Here is a 23,445-nt window from a genome sequence, read left to right on the forward strand (position 1 = left end):
GCACCTCTTACCAGTTGCATCTCTTATTCAACCAAATATAAGTTATATTTATTAAGTGAAATAATATATTTGAAAATGATTTTAAAATGCTATAGCACTTTAAAGATACAGGATCAAATTATAATTCTTTGTTTTCAGCAGGAATAAATTTGCTTATTTGTTTCCCAACAACTGAACATCTTTCTGTATTTGGGCTCCATGACTAATATTCTATTAGAATTTTACTTTCTTATCTTATGTATGTTTCTCTAATTAGAAAGGAATCTGAAAAAGTCAAAGACTGTTTTGCCCGGGTATTCTTAAAACAAATCATTCACTACAATATGTAATTACACTTACTATGTTTCCATTAAACTCTTTTTAGCCACCCTTATTGTTTATACCTGCAAAAAATCCAACAAGTCCTGCCTGGATACAAATTAGTGCCGTGACCTTTGCTGTCCTACTTGTATTTCTAGAAACAGAGCTTAAATGTGAAATTAAAATCACCCCCATTCAGTAAGTACATAATGTTTGTGTATTGCAGATCATAGTCCTTTATCAGGAATAATAATGCAGCTTTACTTTTTATGGGAAATGGAGAATAAAACCTCAACAAATGGATACAACTCTTTAGAATGGCTCTCAAATGGGCAGTGCTGAAAATTGATCTGGTTACTTGTCAATTGCATTATTCAGAGATTACATCAGCATCAAAGCTGTAGCCAGTGCTGGCTCATTGCCCACCCCATGATAACCTTTGATAAAAAAACAACTCTGTAAAGATGTCAGCATCTCCAGGGCTGCAATTTGAGCTATGAAACCTAATTAAACAACTTTCTACCAGACTCATTAATAAGCACTGAACCAGATTCTATGCAAACACCTGAACACATAGCAGTGATTGCTAACAGAACATTTCATAGCATATTGTCACCAGTAAGTCATTCTAGAGGAAAAGCAGGCAGTTGGCTGAGACAGTTTTCATAATATCTATTTCTGATTTTGTTTATGATCCATTGTATAGACTAGCTTATTAGATTATTGCTAACTGAAATACCGAATTGAAGCCTGTTGGCAATGGCATGCTCTTTGATGTTCCTCAAACAATTCTGTTCTGTTACATCAGTACATAAGACATCATGCTTCTTTACCTGGGGGGTTATGTTCATTGAGAATCACAAGTGATGCTGGTGTAGGTCTTCTTTTCCTGATCTGTGAACAACAAAGACCCAGCTAAGGTCAGAGACTGTCAGACTCTGTTCTAGGTTACTCTACAGCTTGCAAGTCTGTCCCATCCTCATCTTTTCCTAACATAAAGAGCAAATTTCTGGGGGGCACACGGTAGGCGCTCACTAATTTTATTTTGAATAATAGAAAGCCAGACAGTAGAACTGTCAGATATTAGTATCACCTTCTTTGATCAAAAAGCTACATTTCCACAGAAAAGAAATAGTTGTATGTAACCAAATGATACCACTGAATACCAATATGCAGTGAAGGTACAGGGATGACTTGCTAATTTTAGTGGCTCTCTTGGAGCCTCATAAATTGATGAAGCTTTCAAGATCCATTACACTTATTTCTAAACAGGGTAAGAGAAGCTTAGAAAACTCAAATTTCCAGCAGGTTAAATTTAACAGCATACGTTCTTAACTTCAATTAATATTATAAATTTTTCTTATTTTCTATATTATTATTTAGAACAAATTAACACATAAAGAATGAATATGGATCTTGCAAAAGTATATAATTCACTTAAAACTAATAGGTTTGGTGTGGGGTTTTTTTCCTTTATTTTCGGAGTTACAGGAACATTTTATGATTAGAATTTCAAATGTATCCTTGATCTTTTAAATATATAAGTAAATTCCCAAATCAGTAGGATAGTGGATAAATTTTAAACAGTGATATCTTGTCCAGGATAGAACCAATGCTCCATTCAACATAGATACATGTTCAAGGTTGTATTTATCTGGCTTGAGTTTGGGTCAATCTACTTCAGATTATCAAAACATCCTAGGAAGTTGAGAGTCTCAGATTCAATAATTACTTTTAAGACTTTGTATATAATATTTGGAAGAGGATTCAGGAATAATTTAGGTTTTAAGAAATTAATGAATTAGGTAGAAGACCCCATAAATTTGTTTTTGCCTCCTCACTGTTGTAATTTTACCACAAATGATCTTTTAAGTGGTTCCATTGAATCAAGAGTCTAAGTAAATCTGAATATGAAAGGTGATACAGTAAACCAATCTCACATGAGAGAGAGACAGAGATAGAAGTAAAGATATATAGACGTATTAGACTTGGAAAAAATCCAGGTTGTGTTAAAATACCATTTTTAATATCTGAATAAAATGTTTTTTAAATGATACATATACCTACGATCCTATATTACATATACTTATAATTACTGCTTTGGATACACAATGAAAACATTAAAATAAAACATTAAACCTGTAATCTGAAATTATTCCAAGGTTTAATGCTTTCATTGTTAAATGAATCTTTTGATTTTATAAATAATAAAATAAAAGCTTGCTAATTTTGAAAAAAAAATTTGAAGTTTCTCTAAGTGTTGAACCTGTTATTTTAATAAGCAAAAGCAAACAGATTTTTGGATCCAAATCTAAACTGCTAATATAACCATTTTTCCTTAATGGGTGCTAACTTGTATCACATGAAATGCTGCATTTTAGCCAGTAGTTCCCCCAATGCAACTCAAATACAAGTGCATGTGGAAATGAAATTATTTCTCATTTACATATCCTGGGAAGTCACAAAGTTAGGCAAATTCAAGAGGTGGAGAAGCTTTCAATTAATAACAAGAATATACGTCTGTATTACTTACATACAGGAGCTGGTCCCCACCCGGTTCCACTTACCTGTTCAGCTGCTTCAGGTGCAATCTGACTCTGGAATAAAGGCACAGCAAATTGTATCTTTTTGGGACTGTTGGGCTCCATGACAATGATGAGAATTAGAGATGTGAAGGGCTCAGAAAGACTAACCCCAGGTGGTGTCTGGGATGTGTTTCCTCAGGCGCACTCCACCCTGCTACACAGAGTGCTTCGTAATAAATAGCTGTAATTCTAGAGAAAGCAAGTGAAGATGCCGAGGTCTGAGTAACTCCCTTCTTCAACATCCACAGTGATGCCTGACTTGCCTGTTCCCCCACCAATCCCTTAGATCCTCTCAGCACAATACAGAAAGGAACTGTAAGCTAATAGTGTGCCTCTTCACTAATATACACATGCCAAGCATTCACTCAGCAGCTAATTGAAAATGTAATGCTAGCCTTGAAGGACCTGCTGCCCCGGGATTTGAAAGAAAGGCTCTATCCACTGTACATTACTAACCGGCTGCTCAAAAGTGCAATGTAAGCTCCCTCTGAGTATTGCAGGGATGGGCCATTCATTATTGATGAACATAAAGCTGTAAGTTTTTAGAGTTGGGGGCAGGGTTTGGATATAGGATCATTTCATTTCTCTTGGAGAAACTAATCCATCAGACACCTTTGTTATTTCACATCCAGCTACCAAATTGATGATTGCCACGGAGGATAAGCCACAACCAATAATATCAGCTATATTTATGCTGTGAGACCTGGTTAGGTAAGACTGATCATGGGATGCAGAGCGTCTGTGGTGGAGTGAGGACAACATTGCCTTCAGGACTGAGCAGATCTCAGTTCAGGTTCCATCCCTACCACTAACAAGCTCTGTGGCCTCAAGCAAATCAGAGGCTATATCTAGGCCGCCATACCTTCCTCAGACAAACAAGGAGATTGGACTTAGTGACCTTTAAGCTCCTGTTCTGTTCCAGCATTCTATAATTGTAGTCCACAGTTTTCATTAGAGTGGAAAGTATTGGACAGCTAAATTTAGCAAATGGCTTGAAAGTCACGGCTGCTGCAATGACCTCTATTTTGTTTCCTGGTGGAGCCAGTTATATCCTCTGATTTGGAAGAATACAGAAGTGACTAGAAGACATTAGTGGAAACCTAATGGGATCCAGCATTGTGATTTGTTGCCAATAATGGGGATATATGTAAACAAAAAGGTCTTAGGGAAAAGAAGTGTAAAAGGGGAAATCTTCAGAATGATAGAGGATGATGGTTATATTGGCTAGTGGTGAAGGTAGAGGGGGCCACTGGCCTGCTCTTCACATCTGTTAATATCTAAGGAGAAGCAATAGCACAGCCAGATGGCTTCATGCATTCAACTCCTTTTGCAAAGGAAGGCTGAAAATGAAGCTGCTTTAATAGGAGAAAGAACTTCTTTATTTGAAAGATAGTGTTTGATGAATGCTAGACTTTTTTTTTTTTTTCACACACACACACTGTATTTTATTTTTACAAGAGATAAATCGACTGACACCAAGCATTGTACATGGATGACCACAACAAAAGCAACAATGATTGCAATTACCAAACATGAAACACACTCATACTATGTCATAGTATTGACATTCAGTCCAGTAGAATGCTAGACTTTTTAATATGTTTTTGGATTTAGCTAATACATTTAGACATTGACTACTGTTCCAGGTATTTACAAATAAAGTTTTCTTTCTTTTTTTTTTTTTTTTTTTTTTAATTTTGAGTCCATACCCAAGAATCCATTTTAATGATTTAAGTATGCAACGTTCTGTTGAAAGAGTATAGAAAGTAATATGCATTATTCAAATAGTTTTCTATACCCTCTGGGGAAAAAGCAAATGAAAATGTGGATGTGAAAGCACTTTCAGTTGGAGCACAGTGCTGACCAGCAAGAAATCTTGTGATGGGTTCATCTTTGTAGTGTCAAAAGGAAACTTATAACTTACATTTCATGTAACAGTTTATAGAAGTTCTCAGAATGAAAATCTGAATTGGTATCATTAAAGGAGTTATTTCTCTAAATATTTCTTCAAATAACATGTAAGGAAAACAAGACCACTTCTAGTGAGCAATTAATCCAAAACTTCATTTAGTGTAGTAATTAAGAGCATGCACTTTGCAGCCTTGGGTTCAAATCCTGGCTCTGCTACTTAGTTTATGAAGGTGAGCAGTAAGAGAATTTCCTTCTTGTGAAGTTTAGATGAATTAAAATGAATTTATTTAAAATGAATTCTTTAAAAGAGCTCATTACAAGGCCAGCACATCATAACCACTAAGTAAAAGATAGCTAGGTTTTTCAAAAGGCTGAAAATACAATTTTAATCCAGCTTACAAGGAATCTCTACCTATTTAGAATAATTGGATACCAGTTAGAACAATAGGTGATAAAGTGAAATTCCACATATGCATTATGGTATAAACGCCAATAAAATGATTCTCATTAACTAATTCTCTGTTTTGAATAGTTCGGCGAGAAATAATATCGTAAATAGTATTGACTGTCTAGACCCTTTCTTCATCAGGCCAGCGCCTGTGCATACTTCAGGCCTCAGCTGAGTGTCACTGCCTCTGGGTAGCTTTCACAGATCTCCTCCCACCCACGTTGGGTTTACAGCCACCTCTTCTGCGTTCCCAAAGCACCCAGAATACCTCTACTTAGTGCAACAACTACCGGTCTGTCTTTTAACTGTTTAGCATTTTCAGTGCCACTCATTCACACAGCAAGTGTTTGTTGAGAAGATACTACAACCTACTCCATGCCAGGCCTTTTGCTATGGCATTGGAGGAGAGATTGTGTTAAAGGCATCTGAGGTTCTTTTAAAGCTAAATTGTTATTCTGAGAATCACTTAAAATGTAACTTGAATTTGAAATAATCTAAACATTTTTATACAGGGAGTATAATTATGGTAAATATTAGGTGTATATTTTTTCTCCCTGTTAGAGATAATTGTAATAATTAACCTTACATGACACTATGTGCCAGGCACAATTCTAAATGCTTTATCTGCATTAACTTATTGAATACAGTATTCATAACAACCCTTTGAGGTAGGTACTACTGCCATCCCTAATTTGAAATGAAGAAACTGAGAATCAGAGAATTTAGGTAATTTGCCCAGCGTCATCCAGCTAACGTGTGGCAGAGCCAGCATTCAAATGCAGGCAATTTTGCATCAAGCCTGGGCTTTAATTATGATGGCTACTATCATATAAGGGCCCAGAGAGAAGTCCATGGAAGGCACCAGAATCTCTACAGTGGTTAGATGTTCTAACCGCAAGTGTCCCATGGTAAAAGACCTTAAGATGACATGACATATGAATAAAAGGAAAGGAGGTAGCATGATTACAGGATACAAATAATCATGATCTTATATTTCAAATTATAAATCAACATAGAATTGAGAATCTAGAGTTCGATGTTATGTCACCAAGCTGACTTGAAAGAAGGCAGCTTTTCTTTTCTTTTTCTTAATGTAATGGGTGCTATCATTAAAGATTTAAAAAGCTTTCTAGAATAAGCGATAATTACAGTCTCTCTTCAAGATAAGTGATACTATGAGTAGAGAAGGTAAAACATCAGGACAATAGGCCATTAGGCCTTCCTAATTTTACGCTATAATATCTGTCTGACCCTATTTTCCACAGCTCTTCAAGACCCCCATTTGGCTACACTTTACCCCACAGCCAGCCTTTCTGTGGCCTCCTCTGCCTTCCTGGGAAGCTCTTTTATCCAAATTGATTCATACTCTAACTCCACCTCCTTAAAAAGGCACCCTCAAATTCTCCAGACAAGAGGAATCACTCCCTTTTTTCCTCTCCTGGTATTTAATTATATGTAGTTTTATGTTATTCTCTACAAATTTCCTTTGTGTTCCTTTGGCCTCCCCTCCTAGACAGCAAGTCCTTTTGTATCCTGTCTTAATATAAACAGCACAAGCAAGATGTTGGGGATCTAGTAGCTTCTAAATAACTCCACTTAGGCTTCATCTGTCATATTGTCAGGAAACAAGGTGTTGCAATATATTTGAATTTTCCCTGGTCTATAGCTCATTCTTTTAAGCACTACACCTTGCTTTTATTTGAATATTTTAAGGGGCACTTAAAAATGTATTCCATATTTTCATGCCTTTTAAAGGAGTATATATCAAACATAAGTTGTCCTTTTTCCTTACTTTTTAGCATTCATATAAACAACAGCTGTTGTACTCTGTGATATACAGAGATGCCATCTGAAGCTATTGATATTTCTTGCTATCTTAATTGGCTGCAAATTCCATAGATACATAGTACTTATAAACTGTTTTAAAGTTTTTGTCTGATGAGTACCAACAGTCATTTTTAAAATTGTCACTTGCCTCAGTCCATTCAGGCTGCTATAACAAAATACCAGAGACTGGGTGTCTTATAAACAAAAAACATTATTTCTTACAGTCTGGAGTCTGTAACCAATAGAATACAGAGGACATGATGATACATGACTGCGCAGTCGAGATCATAAAAGGCTGTACTAATTCTGCTTAGTTCTCTTGCAACACTTACTGTCTTGTGCCTCCATCTGGGAACGCTTCCACCTAGACACCAGCCACCACGCTGTGAAGAAACCAAAGCCGCAGGGAGGATACATGTAAGCGCTCTGGTCGACATTTATATTTTTGTACGTGATGTGAGAAAACTGTTTGGAAGAATCTGTTCTGAGGTGTTGCTAGGGATTATCTCTGGGAAGTAGGATTATATGTCACATCTTCACTCTTTACGCTTTTCTATTTTATACAACAGGCAGGTGTTCAGTTTGTAATAAAAAAGTAGCTTCCAGAATAACAAAGAGAATTTTTTAAGTAATACTTTCTGTAAAAGTTCTTAATTTTCACACATAAAAAGATTGTTTTCACTCTCCCTTAAATTAGAGAGATTGAAATAGAACAGTTTTTTAAAGAACATGTTTTATCTTTTAATTAAGGACAGTCTTCTTTGGATGAGATCATTATTTTCAAAAAAATATTGAATTTACCTCACCTATTAAATGCAAAAAAACACTACGTAACACTCTTATATTTACCTATAACAACATTATTACAGGAAAGACTGCAAGTACACAAAGAGCCTTTCAATATACTTGGCTGATATACGCAATATAATGCATAGACGCTACAATAATAATTGGAAAAAATCAGGAGAATCTTTGTTTTCTTGGAATTTCCTTGAAAAACAGCTATTATTTTCTTGGTAGCCTTATTGATTCTCTAAGCCATGGATGACAAATGAAATATAGCCTTACTTTTACTGTTACATAATTAAAACAGCATGAAAGGAAGGTGAGAGAAAGAGAGGGAATTAACAGGGCAGAAAATGAAGCTCCTTAAACTTTAAGGAACCTCACGTCTTTTACTCAGAAGAAAGGTTCAAAATATAAATGGTATTAAGTACTACAAAATGTGATCAGGCAAAGTATGAAGTAGGTTATTGTAATACTTGTCAATCAGATAAGACTTGAAGGAACAAGTTCTTTCCAAGTCCTTCCCAGTCTTACTTTTTTAGATGTTTTTCAAAAAAGAAACTTGAATAGACAACACATTTTGAAGAAAACAAAATAGGCAACAAATAACTCTCCAGCTAATAGCCCAACTGTAGTTTAGTTCTTTAAACTCTGTCATCAAATGCCAGATAGAGAGCAATCAACCTCCGTTACCCCCAAGATTTTAGATACAGAATTTTTCGAAACAGGGTTTGGTGAGTCACCTAAGATTGGTGACTTGTGATGTTATATAATTGATGTCAGACACAATTTGATAGTCATCAAAATTTTGGTAGACTTCTAAACGCTTTCATCCATATTACAGATATCAGGAAAAGCATTTTGTGTACTACCTTATTGAGAGACTATTTTAAATGATTGAAGAACACAGGAAAAGACTACACTCCTATTACAATGAAGCACTTTACTTTAAAACACGTGTAACCTTTTAAAGGGTACTCAGGCATAGCTAGTGGAAGATTACCAGGTAGATCCCAGCCAGCTGCTGCCACCACCCTAATTCTGACCCCTGGGGACCAGTGAGAATTCTGTTTCATTGTTCTCAGATTAGGGGCTTCTTCCAACCCAACACTGACCTTCTGTTGGTGCTTTGGTCTATCTCCCCCTCACTCCTTCATACTTGGGCTGTCTCAGATAGTTTCTTAAAACCCTGGGGCACAAACAGAAAATATGAGTTCCCCAGAGAAATTCCAGGTAGGGCCACCCTGTGTGTTAAGGTTGTGATTGAGATGCTTCAGGTTTATCTTAATTCTAGAAGAATCCCATCTCAGAGTGGACAGCAAATCTTTATGCAAGAATCCCATCTCAGAGTGGACAGGAAATCTTTATGCAAGAATCCCATCTCAGAGTGGACAGAAAATCTTTATGACCACAGTCTTCTCCAATTACAATTTGTGACAAAAATAGAAGTTGTTTTTTCACCTAACTTCTGTGATGATGTAGAAAAGCAGATAAGATTTTTCATTTAATGTTTGGTTGTTCTGGGAAATGTTTTAATAGCATCTTCTGCTCAACTCATTTGTACCTGCAAAGATTCTCAGAGTAATCCAATTTGAAATGTATACTCGTTTCCCCCACTATTGGAAAGTAGAGTGTTCCTATGAAAGTCTTCATAAGCTGAAATGATCTAAAGTAAAGAAGCAGTTACCATCAATTTATATAAGAACATTTTTGAGCATTCCCAGACCCCCAAAATAACCTATTAAATCATACCAAATAACACATAAAAAATTTTATTTCATGCACTACGATTGAAATGCTTAATTACATCCATTTTTATGCTAAGCGTAACACCCCTGTGAGCTCCCTTAGGCTTTTGTGATATCTTAGGACACGTTTTGCTAAGGGATGCACAAAATAAATTGAGATAAAACACAGATGCTCAAACACAGTTCAAAGCTACGGAGGCTTGATCCTGAGTTGCTGAGTGTAGTTCCTGGGGAAGGAGCTTGGCGTCATTCTCTCTGCTCAGGGTGCGCGCTGCTGCTGTGATGGTACTCTGCAAAACAAACGTTGAACTCTGATTTCGCTTTTCGCCTATTTTCGTAGAAGCGAAAATCCTCTTTGGATTTCTTTTGGTTATCGAAAACATGTATAATACTATTGTAGGTCTTGAAGAAAAGCAGAGTGGTATAAAAGCGATCTTTCAGGTGGTGGGGTAAACCTGTGTACAGCTGAGTCATATCAAGTAAGAAATATTCTCAGAGTGTAATGGTACGTATGTTATTTTAATTAATATTAGACAACCTTGGATTGTCCAATATTAGCCCTTTCCCACAGAAATCCAGTCTCTTGGATTTCTGTGGGAAAGAGTGACAAACAGTACATACATGACCACATAAATCAACTCCAGAGATCGGTTCCTTTTTTTTTTTTAACTTTATGACTTTTTTTTTTTTTACCTTAAACTGTCTATGCATGCATGTATAAACCTTGCATTAGAAATACTCCAAGGTGGCATAATTGACTAATTTGTTTCATCCCTTATCCCTAAATCTTCCTGCCTTTGGTAAAATGCTAATATTTAGGAGATTGCTTAAAAGGCAAGATACAGGGAAGACCGGAGGCAAATGTCTACATAAGACACAAATTGATTCATCAATCCCCAGAAACAGAAAGCTGGTGCTCATAGTAATTGATTTGACAAGCTTCTCAAAATCTTTTTTAACGAAAACGGGGTATGATTTTAAATGAAGTATGCATGTGATTTGTAAGTTTTATACAATATAAATGTCAGTGAGACTATGATATTATATGAATGAATACTATATTCATATTGAGTGTATTTTTAATTTTTCAAGAAATATATTTGATTAGAACATCTCTAGAAGGAAGCCAATTATTTTCTATACTCTCAATGTCAGAAAAAGATCTGCTTTGCCAAAAAACCCTTTTCTTCTGACTTACACCTCAAGGAATGATTAGTTTAAACTGGCACTTTAACACTCATCATTTTGCCTTTTTTATCATCATTATAAAACTTGACAAATGCTCTTCTTTACTTTTTCTGCTCACCTCCTGCTCACCTGCACACTTACTGTGTAAAATGCATTTACATATTTAGTATTTTATATATGTTCTTTTTGATCCAACTTCCATTTAAGCAAAAATAGGTTCTTTATGAGATGACTGCAACTTTCAGCTTCATGTTGTTGCAATTAGCAATCTTCTGGTTCTAAGTAGACTCTAAAAAGGAATGTGATCCATTCTTGAGTGTTTGCCCAAGTTTCTATGTGCAACTTAGGCTTATTCATATCCACAAATAATCTTAAATAATGGAACATTAAAAACTAGAATAATTTACTGATTAAGATGAGTCATTTCCAGTAAAAGCAAACCTCTTTGTAAGAACATGAAACCTGTATTGTATTTCTCAGGGTGTTTGCCATAGCTTCTTGGTCATGTTGGTCTGTAGTGACTCTGGTCTGGTCTGTAAGTCAGAGTTGCCTATTGATCACATTTATTTCACAGCAACCTGTTATGGGGATCATCAGTACGGTCCCATAGTATGTGTTTCTTGAGAGTTTAAAATATTATAAACCTTTTTTTTATGATTCCCTAGCCACCTAGTTTTAAAAGTATATGACTCATCACACTGCTTGTGTAAGATATGCACAATGATTCTGAAAGCAAAGAGATCATTCTTAATTCAGAAAGAATGAAATTTCAGCAGGTTGTCATGTGCTAAGCCTTACTTTCCGGTGCAAATGATGAGTCATGGAGCAAAATGGATGATTAGGAGTAGTTAGTTAAGAAAGTATGATAAGGAAGTCAGCTTAGATCATCACCTGGCCCTTTAGAGAAGAAAGAAATTTAAAAATCTTATTTTCCAAGCACATCTCAGGCCACACACCCTCCAGCACCACTGAACTTCTTCTTTTATCTTGAATAACCCAATCCCTTACACAACACTGCACCCTTTTGTACACGAGGACACTTGCTCAGAATGTCCTTTTACCCCACCTTTGTTACTTGACAAATACCTCTTCATTTAGGAGTGAGTTCAGGTGCCCCCTCCTCTGAAATATCTTCTCAGAATCCTCTGGGCTTTCAGAGGTTTTGTTCAGGCATTGTTTTCTGCCCTATTAAAAACTAATTATACTAATAATTAGTGTCATAGATGAATAATATTCATTGTCTGTATCTGCCCTCAAACAAGACACCATGTCCCTTTCCCCAGACTTTACTCACCTGACATGGTGAAACAATCTTTTATCTTAATCTCAGGGATTTTTCCCTTCGCATTGTATTATGACATGTTATTTCGTTTTACTGCTTTATTTCGCCACCATTGTTCTTATATCCCACTTCATCTTGGATTCATTCCGTTTTGCTGAACTGTGTTCTTCGGTAAATTTTTTAGAAATGATTCATGGGTAGTAAACTTTCTAAGTCTTTGCATATCTAAAAATGCAAATGTTTATTTTGCCCTCCCACATGAGTGAGTTTGGCTGGGTAAGGAACTCCAGTTTAATTTTTTTGTTTCTTTCAGAACTCTGATAATATTTCTCCATTGTCGACTTGTATCCAGTGTTACTGATTTTAATCGGGAGAGGACTCTCTCATAGGCTGTCTGACTTTTTCTCTTGAGAAACTCTTAGGATATTATGTGTATGTTTGGCATCCTAAGGTTACATTAGGGTGTGTCTAAATGTGGGTAGTGTTTTTCTATTCATCCTACTCAGAAACTTTTTGGATCCTTTCAACATTTGGAATGACTCACTTTCATGGTTAAGTTTCTTCAATTAGTTTGTTCTTCGGGGTTGCTATTTATATTTATAGTTGAGCATCTTTATCAAACAGGATTGTTAGAGTGTATTTCATCAGATCAAATGAGAACCTCTTTTATTGTTTTATGTTAAATTCTGAATATAGAAGATGCCTTAGATGTTTGGGAGGAGGGTCAGGCTGGGAAAATTTGCAAGGTATACAAATAACTTTTATTTAGGGTCTGGGGGCTCCCCAGCCCTGCTGGTTGTTGTATGTTATCTGGCACACTGCCCACTCTGGGAGTATCCTGTGTCAGAACTCCCATTTCAGAGTGCCCCACCCCCAAATTTGTCCTGTGGATGAAAGGAATCAGTGGTTCTCCTTCCTTCTCCCTCTTTGTGGATTTGGAAGTTCCAAGTTAGCTCAGGCTCTGCTTCCCTTCATCTTTAGCCCCATCCTTCATACAAGGGACTCCCCTAGGGAGGTAACTCACTTTGTATATGAAACAGTCTTGCAGGCTTCGTCCTGGGGCAAATACTGCTGCTGCCAACTGCTTTTGTACAGAGGGTGGAGGATGGGAGGGAGGAGCAAGCCAGCTGTCCCAGATTGTCCAAATGAAGTCTTTAATTAATTGCCCCACCTGCTCCTAGGGGTCCCTCCCTCTCTTTGATTTGTTCAGTCTGAGCACGGTGGTTCTCCGAGCTTCTTCAGGAAATGCTAAGACAATGTAGAGCCTGCCTTCTCCAGCAACAGCCCTTACATTACAGCTCTCTCTTTTCTGATGTCTCCAGCAAGATCATCCTGCTTGCTCTTTACCATCAAAAAAATCCCTCACAATTGCTGGTCTGTGAGTTCATCTTTTTTACTTAGGGTGTACAATGGATTTATTATCTATTATAATAGATAGATAATCATTTCTATGTATTTCTATGTATTTCAATAGAATTCCTGCAATTCCAAAAGGCACAGACGGGGAGCTAGAGCTAGATTCATACTTTTCATGAATATATTGATTGTACACTAGAGTAATTGTTCTCTGTTTACATAAGTCTCCCCACTAGAAAGTGACCTTGGCAATCCCCATTGTGAGCCCAGTTGTCTGTAAGTGGGGAGACTGCGTGAACAAGGGCACAGAAATTGAAAAACAGAAAGGCTTATATGGAAGAGAGAATTCTGACTGTTCTGTTAGTGGAAAAAAAACCTAGAGAAACTGGTGAGGAGAGAGAGATGGAAATTTTTTGTGTGATAGTGAGGTTGTTCTTGACTCTTTTCTGAGCCCCAGTTCTTCCATTTGGGAAAGAGAACATGGCTACAAGATGCCCAAGATGCTTTTCCTGTTTAATCACTTTGTGGTTCCATGAATTAGATATTGGAAATCAATAGACCTTACCAGACCACTGATCTTCTCACAGCATCCTACAGATAGAAGCCATATGGTTTGCACTCATCCTAAAATGAGTAGGACCAGACTTTGGTGAAATAGTGAGGAAATTATTCTTTGTATTATTCTTTTTTGTGTGGTTTATGAGAAGCGCTCTTTTCCCTTCACACAATCCTCCACTGTTATCCTTGGTTCTCTCTCTTTCAACCACCAATTTCCCAATGATTTACTCTGGCTGATTCTACAAATCTCTGATAAGAAAAGTATTGGCTGATAAGGACTGAGGTAAGATGCTTTATAGAATTATATACAATTTTTTGAGGCAGCACTTAATAAAAAGCATTATCTTTTTATTTTTCAAGATTTTTTTTTCAGTTGTAAGGAGAAAAGCTAACATACAGATCATATGGTTGAACAACGTGGGGGTTAGGGGCGCCACCTACAATGGCCTCTGATTCTATAGCATGATTACCTAAATTAAAAGCAATTAATTGGCTACTGTAGAAGTTCTAAACATTTAAAAAGATAGAGTCATACCAGTAAAATGATACATAGCGACACTGATATTTGAGGAAGGGCACTGCTCAAAGCCTTCTCAGATTATAGCAGCCACCTCCCTCCTGCTCGCCATCAGGTTCAGCCTACAGAAAAATATAACTTTTTTTATAGTCTTATACATCTTCACTGATAATGTGTTTCTTTTCCCCCATTTGACACTAAAATAACTCATTTCTAATTCTTTACATTCACACAGATGTCAAAATATCTCCACATACTTCTACCAGGTGCCTCTATCTTAAATTGGAGCTAGAAAATTCTAGGCTGAAGACTAGCCAACATAAAATATTTTTTGTAAAAGATGTGGGTTCAGTTGATAGCATTAAATTTGCTCTATATAGAGCAAATTCAAACAGATATAGGAATGGACAATATAAGAGAAATCTTGTTGATTCAGATACATATGACTTAAAAATTTAAAAAACAAGTTTATCAGCTGAACAAATAAATAGTAATATTTAGCATTTATTTTATGTGTGGGAAGAGTAGTTATTCACCAATATCAACATTTCTCAAAATGCGGTTACTAGATCCAAGGAAAGTTTCTGCAAAATTTTTAGTTTTGAATTTTCAATTTAATGACCATTTAAAAAACAACCAACACACCCAGAATGGCTAAAAATTACAGACTGAGACTACCAAGTATTTTTCAGGATGTAGAGCAACTGACATTCTCATACACAGCTGGTGTGAGCTAAAATGACATAATCACTTTGGGAAACTATATATATGGCAATATCTAAAAAAGTATAATATATGCATAGTCTATGCAATCAACTCTACTCTCAGGTATGTATCCAAGATACCTCCCAGAAATGCAGATATTTGGGCCTCAAAATACACTTACAAGAAATGTAAAATAGCATTACTTATAATAGCCCCAAACTGGAAACAATCCAATTGCCCATCAGCACCAAAATAAATTGTGAAACAGCTGTATAATGGAATACTCCAGAGCAATGAAAAAGAATGAACTGCCGTTAGATGCTACGACATGGATGAATCTCACAATAAGTTGAATACAAAAGTCTGACACACAAGAATACATACTGTACAATTCATTTATATAAGGCTAAAAAGCAAGCAAAACTATAATCAGGGAACAAGTTATCTTTTTAAAGGATCTATTGACTAGGAGGAGGCACAAGGAATACTTCTAGGGTGCTTGTATTATTCCATATCTTGTTGTGGTTTGTGACTACCCCTGGGACAAAGGCTACGAGCCTGCCCAAGGTCTGGCTGCATAGACATCGGTGACCTTTGCTTACTGGAGCCCCTTTGGCTGTACCTGCATGGAGCAGGAAGCGCCAGGGAGCTTATATCCGCCACAGGGCAGCCTGTGGCCACTGGCGAACTGGTGTGGAAGAGTGAAAGCCCAGCTCTTTTCCCTCAAGACAAGACAAACTCTCTGCACAACTACCTATAGGGTTAGACTAGGACTGTGACTTGACCTAAAACTGTTCCCTTCCTTAGCTTCTTTCCCCTACCTGTCTAGCTTCTGCTACACCTCTACTGGCTTTTCCTGTGAGTTCTGCCTTAACAAATCTCTTGCCCACAGATTCTCATGTCAAGGTCATCCTCTAAGAATTGGACCCCAAACAGCCATATTGGAAATCCAGTATCACATGAATGTAGCTTTCTCTCCCCCATTCCCCTTCGAAATACTTAACACTTCCTTCCTTATTGCCTAGAGTTTAGACCCCAAACAATCTGTTTCAGGGATTAAGGTCCTGAAAGGCTTCTATGAATTAAATGGATACTAATTCAGGAGGCATGACTCATGAAGCATTCATTCTCCTCCCGAGTTCTTGGATCATCTTTACGATCATTGCTGTGAAGTCTTTCTTGGGTAGATTGCCTGTCTCCACTTCACTTAGTTCTTCTGCGGTTTTATCTTGTTCCTTTGTCTGAAACATGTTCCTCTGCTGCCTCATTTTGTCTAAGATGCTATTTGTATTTTTATGTATGGTAGGTTACTTACGTTTCCTGACCTTGGAGAAGTGGCCCTCTGTAGGAGACGTCCTGTGCAACCCAGCAGCGCACTCCCCTCGTATCGCCCAAGGTGTATGCTCTAGGGATTCCTCCTAAGAGCGCTGCATGGGTCCTTCTGTTGTGGTGGACTGACTACGTGGGTGGTCTCGTAGGCTTGGTTGGTTCCTAGTCTGGTTGATTGCCAGGCCCTGCCTGTGTGGATGCAGCTGGCTGCTGTTTAGCAGGGTCTGGTCATGAGGTGGGCCTGTAGAACCCTAGGGGGCCCTGGGCTAGTGCTGGCTCACTGGTGGGTGGAGTCAGGGTCCCAAAGGCTCCGGGGCTGTTGCTCCCCACCACTGGCAGGTGAAGCCAGATTCTGGGGTTGGTGACAGACTACTTGCAGGCAGAGATGGTTCCTGGAGTCTAAACTGCAGGGCCCAGGATCCCAGAGCTTGGTTCAGATCGTTAAGGGGGCAGGGGCATGGTTCCTGATACAGTTGGTTACAGGGTCCAGGGTAAAGCTTGCGTTGGCCTGCTAGTGAGCAGGGCCAGGGCCCCGCTGGTCCCAGGGGTGGGTCTAGCCTGCATTGCAGTGTCTTGCTTCTGGTGTCTGCCCCCTGGTGGGTGGAGCTGGGTCTTGGCCCTCTGGTGGGCTGGGATGTGTCTAGAGGCATGTCCAGAGACAGCTGTGGCTCTTAGGCTTTAGGAAGCCTGTCTGCTGATGGTGAGGCTGTGGCTCCGCCCAGTTGTTTGGCCTGAGCCGTCTCAGCGCTGGCGTCTGCAGGCTGTTGGATGGTGCTAGGTCTTGGCACTAAAGAGCCACCAGGAGTATTCAAGCAGCTGGCTGTCCAGTGTTCATGTCCCCGGGGTGAGCCGCAGCCACGCCTCACCCCCGCCTCTCCAGGAGACTCTCCAAGACCAGCAGGTAGGTCTGGCCCAGGCGCCTATCAGATTACTGCTTTTGCCCTGGGTCTGGGTGCGTGTGAGATTTTGTGTGCGTCCTTTATGCGTGAAGTCTCTATTTCCCTCAGTCTTGCGGGGCTCTTGCAATCAAGTCCCACTGGCCTTCAGAGCCAGATGCTCTTGTGCCGAACTCCCGGGCTGAGGAGTCTGACATGAGGCTCAGGAACTCTCACTCCTGTGGGAGAAACTCTGCAGTATAATTATTCGCCAGTTTGTGGGTTGCCCACTATGGGGGAGGGGTAATGGGATTTGATTATATCGCGGGTGTGCCCCTCCTACTCATCTCATTGAGGTTCCTTCTTTATGTCTTTAGTTGTAAAAGATACTGTCTTTTTCATTGATGGTTGTTCTGCGTATAGTTGTGATTTTGGTGTGTTGGTAAGAGGAGGTGAGCTCGGGGTCTTTCTATGTCATCTTAACCTGCCAACTTCTCGTGAAGCATTTATCAATGATTTGCATTTTAGCAAAATGCAATAAGATTAGCAATGCAGTCATCTGACAGGACCCTCAGCCAGTAGGAGACCCACCACTGGCTGGTGATTGTGGGTGCCAGGAATCATGTTCAGAAAAGGTCCAAAGCACAAGCCTTGCCTGGAAAGGAGAGCTGAGTGGGGCATGAGAGACATTCCTCAGGCTACAAGCAGCAATATTAGATTTCAGTCACCTGGGCACAGGAAAGGAAGACTCAAAACAGAAACAATTTTGAGCAGAAGACAATCTAACTTCATGAATTTCATCTAGGACTAGCCCTGAACTAATATTTATTAATTCTGTGTATGAATGCATGTTGTGATTTAATAAATCAGGGGACTTATAATATTTTTAAGTGGTTGAGAATGGGGAAAATGACTACCTGTCCCAGATGAAACCAGTAAGGCTTCATGAATTGAGATTTCAAGAGCTTGCTTGGTAAGAGCACAGTTATCCAATGGAAAAACACATCAATTCTAATTATTCTAACTCAAACAGCTGATCAAAATTTATTTGGCCCAAAATCCATCTTAAGGTTTAGCAATATGAACAGCTGGTGGTATGAGCTTTAGAATTAATTACCGAGTGAGTCAATAATCATAAAATTATCTAACATATCAGATGGAAATTTCAAAAATATTTTAAATCTATACTCTCACAATTTCAATTTACTTATATCTAAAATTATCTTAAATTGGCCTTTTAAACAGTTTATGCAAAAAAGAAAAGTGTTCATTATTAAGTGTTGACTGAATTGGAGTGAATGGTAATTAAAGTTACCAAAAGAACCTGTGACAAAAGGCAATGAACAAAACAAAAAATGTATAAACAACAATATGCATAGACAAAGCCTAGACTGAAGCATGCCAACATTTCAGTAGTGTTTATCTGTTTGCTAGGATTGAGGATCATTTTATTTTCTTCATCAGGAAAAGTGTTGTTTATGAGAAACATGATGTGTAAGGTCCTCTCTCCAATTCAAAGTTACCTGAAATAAAGGCTTAGTGGGTGACTGTCACCTAGGCATAGGCATGCTATGAAAGCACATTATTATGAAGGCTTGTGTGAATTAGGTAGAGAGATTTACTTTGATCTCTTTGAATTACCATATACTACCTAGAAAACATTCCAAAATAAGGGAGCATTGCAGACCAAAATAGAACTGTTTTTGTTGGTAGTGGTGAGATTAAACAATCAGCCATTTTCCTAACATCTATTTCCTTGATGGACAAATACTAAAAGCGAGGGGATAAGCACATGTAAACACACACTCACATGACCTTTACCTGGTAGAAAGGAAAGTATATTTGTGCAGGTCTCCCTTAAGTAACTGCTCAGTGACTCCCTTGCAGGTTATAAATACCAGCCAATTTCAAGGCATGGTAAAAGAAAAAAAAGGAACACATTTCAGAGAAAAAGCATAGCTGATGAGAACAGAATTCTTATCGAGGGAGTTTTCAATTAACAAGTTTCCATCACATTGAATGGGATCAGATGTGAACCCATGGGACTGTTTATTTCATACTTGGCATTTCCTGTGAGTCACACCTTTTATCTGAGCATCTTAGAATATTTTATAAACACAAAACTTCAGTAACACCTGCAATATTTTTTGCTTTAGAAATGGACTAATAAGTCATCAAAGAGCTTGTAAAGTTGACAGTCACCTAGGATGAGATTGATTCTATATCAGTACCTCTCCTGGTGATGGCCCTCAGTTAGGGTTTGAGAACTCTACAGCTTCAACTGTAGAACACTCTGTAACATGAAACCCATGTCTTTAACTTTTAAAGATAATTTTTAAGGAGACGTCTCTAGGAAAAAAATCTCTATATATGCACACATACAGATAAATATCATCTACCTATAAATATAGATACTAAGATATACATAGAAAGGGTTCATAACCAGTAAAGTAGCAGTAAATTGATAACAGGCATTGAAGGTGGAGCCTGGCTCCTGACCACGAACATCTACCTTTGTTTACGTAGCTGAGAACAAAATGGGGGAGTCTGTAAGCAATAAATAGAAAGGTGGAAGGCTTGGGATTTTTTTTCCTAGCTCCTTTGTCAGTTGTGATCTTCCTGACATCTCTTAACCTTTGTTCAGAGCTTCCCAAACTTTCTTGGTTCGTAATTCCCTGAGGTCTCAGTAAATTTTTCACTGGGCCCCTAAGGCAAAAGAAATACCTAAGAGTTCCATTTATTAAGTAGTTTGGTCTGAACAACTAATAATAGTAGTTGGCGTGATGTCCAACAGACGGCGCTGTGCTTTCCTCGACAACATTCTCCCCTGGGGACTCCTGGGCACCTGGACTCAGTTAGGGACGCACCGCTCTAGACCATCTGTGAACGAGGTGGCGCGAGGGGCAGAACTGGCCTTGGGGGAATTTGAAAAGGGACTCCATGGAGGTATCTTTCTCTCATTATAGGAACTCCAGGTAAAAGTGCCTATTGCTGCCTTTCAAGCCTGATGACTAGCGTGCCCACCCTAGTAAAGAGGGGAACAGTGGGTCTCTCCTACACAGAGCACACAGGAAGCCTACTGCTAGCGCAGATTTAGCTATCTCCTCTTCAGACAAAACCTGCACAATTACAAACCCTCTAAGTTGGTTGGTTCTACTCATTTTACTTTTTCGTTGTCTATAACTCATTCTACAATCCACGTAACCTTAAAAATAACTATGTAAATAAAATCAGTCTCTGTTTGTATCTGAATCACACCAAAAGAAATAAACAGACTTCTTGTAAATACTGAAGCTTTGTTTGGGACAGCCAGATTTAAAATATAAGCATAAATGAAATTTGTTTTCTGGAACCCTGAAGGGACAGCCCAAAGAACTGGGCAGTTTTCGGACCTGACAATGAGTTGTGATAACAAATCTGTGTGCTTGCCAGTTGGATGAGAGGTGCTGGATGCTTTAAGATGCCCTGGACAGAGGAGATGGTGGTTTTAAATGAACCTGCAGATGAGAAGTTTCAAGAATAGGGGGCTTTCAGTTGCAGGCATTGATTGGCTCGGGAACTGATTGTCACACAGGCAACTCCATGAAGCATGCATTTGGGAGAAGAGCAGCAGGGATTTTTGTTTGTTTTAACCAGTAATTAGTGATTCTCCTAAGTCACACCAAGAATGCCAGAGAGTTCCTAATCTGGCTCGGTTGAGACGAAATGCTCTGTTCATAGTTAAATACAATCCCTCTTTTTACAAACTGTAGACAGAGTGCCTGCTAAGCGCCAGGCACTGTCTAGGTTTATGGAAGATCAAGTCCTGAGGTGGGGGATGAGCAGGGGGAAGACGATTCCTGCCCTTTCAGAGCTGGGCCTTGTGGTTAAGAACAACAGGAGGTTCCATTTTACAGCTCAACTCAGAGGAAATGGAGGAGGTGTCTGGGCAATTCACTTTCCTCTCTGACCTCAATTTACTCTTTTTAAATGAGGGGGTTGGACTACATGATCTCTAAGCCCTAAGGTTCTGATTCTAGCACCAAACGAAATTCACTTCAAAGTCAAGGAAAGAGTTGCAGTAACGTAAATAGACCTCAGGGTATAAACACTATGTTATCCAAAGGGAAAATAAAGATGACAGACTGCATGTTTTAAAATAAACTCACTGTGGGTTTTAATTCTCAATTCCAACCTTGAATTTTATGAGTATTGATTTCCTAAGAAAAGAAAGCTTACAATTGCTACCTTCCTTAAGTACCTTTCCATTCATTTTAAATAAGGCCATTAAAAATTTTTCAGGCCCAATATATATAACTTTCAGTTTAAATGTCCTTATTACCATCCCCAAAAGGACCTTTCTTATGTAACTAAAACAAAAGGTTTAATTTTGGACACAGAAAAAGTTAGACTTGACATTTACAAGAAATGAATACCTTGCTTTGCCTAAAAAAAACAATCTTGACTGTTAGGTACTTCAAACACTGACATGAAGTGTTATTGACAACACAATGGGATGGGCAAACAGAGGGACTGAGACCTACAACATCTATGATTTACTTAAGATCACGCAGTTATTTTATGTCTCTGCCTCGTTTTCATCTTACTGTATTTTATTTATCCCTCACAGTAGTCCTCTAGGGTAATTTCCTTGCTCTACAGACTAGAAAATAGTTTCAGAGAAAGTGTGTTCTTACAGTCGTAATGGATTTGAAACTAGGTCTACCTATCTCAAAAGCTCTTGAAATTTTCCCCTATACCTTATGGGATTCTAGCACATAATCCCTACTTTCCGAATTGTACATTCTCACATAGATCAAATGGAAGGGATATTTTCATTTTTCTTCAGAGAATGAGAAGGAGGCAATTGTAGAGGAGGGATGGAGGGAAAGTGGGGTTAAAGAACTGCCGCTCTATTGCTCTAAAATGTTTCCAGACTTATCTTACATTGCCCCTGCCCAGACCTTATATTGTACCCAAACTGGATTCCCACAGTTCCTGGGATACACCCTATCCAGCCTCAGCTTCTTCATTCTTTTCTCTCCTACAGTACCCTTCCTCTCCACTCTGCTTACTGAAAACCTATTCATCCTGTAAAGTCCATTTCATGAGTCACTCCCGTCCCATGAGGCTCTTTGAGCCTCAGTTTCCTCAATCACAGAGTGGAGAAAAGAATTCCTACTGAGATAATCATGTCTACCTGGCAGCATCATTTAAATGATGCTTATGACACCTCCATCAGTAATAAAACGTAAAGAGAAAGTAAATGTATTATTTCTCACTGTTAAAGATCAAACTTTAGTAGGTCCATAGCTTTTATACTCACTCTTAGATTATGTTTTGGCATTAAAAGCTCCAGTCTAGTCTAATAATTGCAAAGATTAAGTCCAGTTCAGTAAAGAAATAAATTATCTGAAATCTTATTCAGTGTCAAGTTCTCCCCAGTCCCAGAAAGGAGGTCCAGGCAAGAAGGGGAGGGGTGCCCTCCAAAGTTAGCTTTGGAAGCAACTCATCCTCTGTCTCCTCTCCCACAGTGTAAGCCACGTTTCTGTCCTCTCCCAAGTCAGCCTGGGAAAAGAGCGACTAGAGGAAAGGGACCATGGCTGGCAATGCTCTCCTCTGGATAGTTCTGTTTTGAGCATCCAGGAACTCACCATTTCTTCGTGTATCATAACCCACTGAGGCTGATCTTTTGGAAGAGATTCCTTTTTAAGATGACCCAGGTCAGCTCACTTTTGTAAGGGGTCTCATTTTGTCCCCACGAGCCATTTGGAGTGGAAATGCATACCATCACAGTGGAGTCTCTTTACAGCTCTTGACTTTAACTTCCCAGACTTAAGTCAAGCACCATTGTCTGTCTCCCTCAATATCCAGGACACAAATATCAAAATCTCCCCATTGTCTTCGCTTATTGGCCTGAGGTGAAAATAAAGTATCTTTCTATGTCTGTGAGGATGGAGAAGAGAATACAAAGCTCACACAGAGAAATCTCTCTACTCTGCAAACTTTTCATCCTTATACCAGCTGGGGTACCTGATCAAGCTGGCAGAA

At 38.5% G+C, this 23,445-nt stretch overlaps 1 protein-coding gene and 2 long non-coding RNA genes across 7 annotated transcripts in view; 1 reads left to right on the forward strand and 2 right to left on the reverse strand.

The window, feature by feature from the left end:
• The window catches only part of PPP1R1C (protein phosphatase 1 regulatory inhibitor subunit 1C), a 133,733-nt gene extending 129,442 nt beyond the window's left edge, over window positions 1–4,291 (reverse strand). For all 5 annotated transcript variants that reach the window (XM_082397626.1, XM_082397625.1, XM_082397628.1 and 2 more), the window contains exons 1-2: window positions 2,868–4,291; window positions 1,134–1,194 (exon numbers count right to left, since the gene is read on the reverse strand). In XM_082397626.1, the coding sequence (XP_082253752.1) occupies window positions 1,134–1,194; window positions 2,868–2,948 (142 nt within the window). In that variant the 5' untranslated portion in view covers window positions 2,949–4,291. The remainder of the gene's footprint in view (window positions 1–1,133; window positions 1,195–2,867) is intronic.
• LOC309631332 overlaps window positions 1–4,459 on the reverse strand; it is a 639,135-nt gene extending 634,676 nt beyond the window's left edge. The window contains exon 1 of the long non-coding RNA XR_014246201.1: window positions 4,298–4,459. This is a non-coding gene — a long non-coding RNA (uncharacterized lncRNA). The remainder of the gene's footprint in view (window positions 1–4,297) is intronic.
• Window positions 4,460–4,470: 11 nt separating this feature from the next.
• Window positions 4,471–23,445, forward strand: part of LOC309631328 — an 84,793-nt gene continuing 65,818 nt past the window's right edge. Inside the window, exon 1 of the long non-coding RNA XR_014246197.1 lies at window positions 4,471–7,488. This is a non-coding gene — a long non-coding RNA (uncharacterized lncRNA). The remainder of the gene's footprint in view (window positions 7,489–23,445) is intronic.

This window comes from Balaenoptera borealis (assembly GCF_965194805.1).
Source record: "Balaenoptera borealis genome assembly, chromosome: 6".
Taxonomy (NCBI): domain Eukaryota; kingdom Metazoa; phylum Chordata; class Mammalia; order Artiodactyla; family Balaenopteridae; genus Balaenoptera; species Balaenoptera borealis.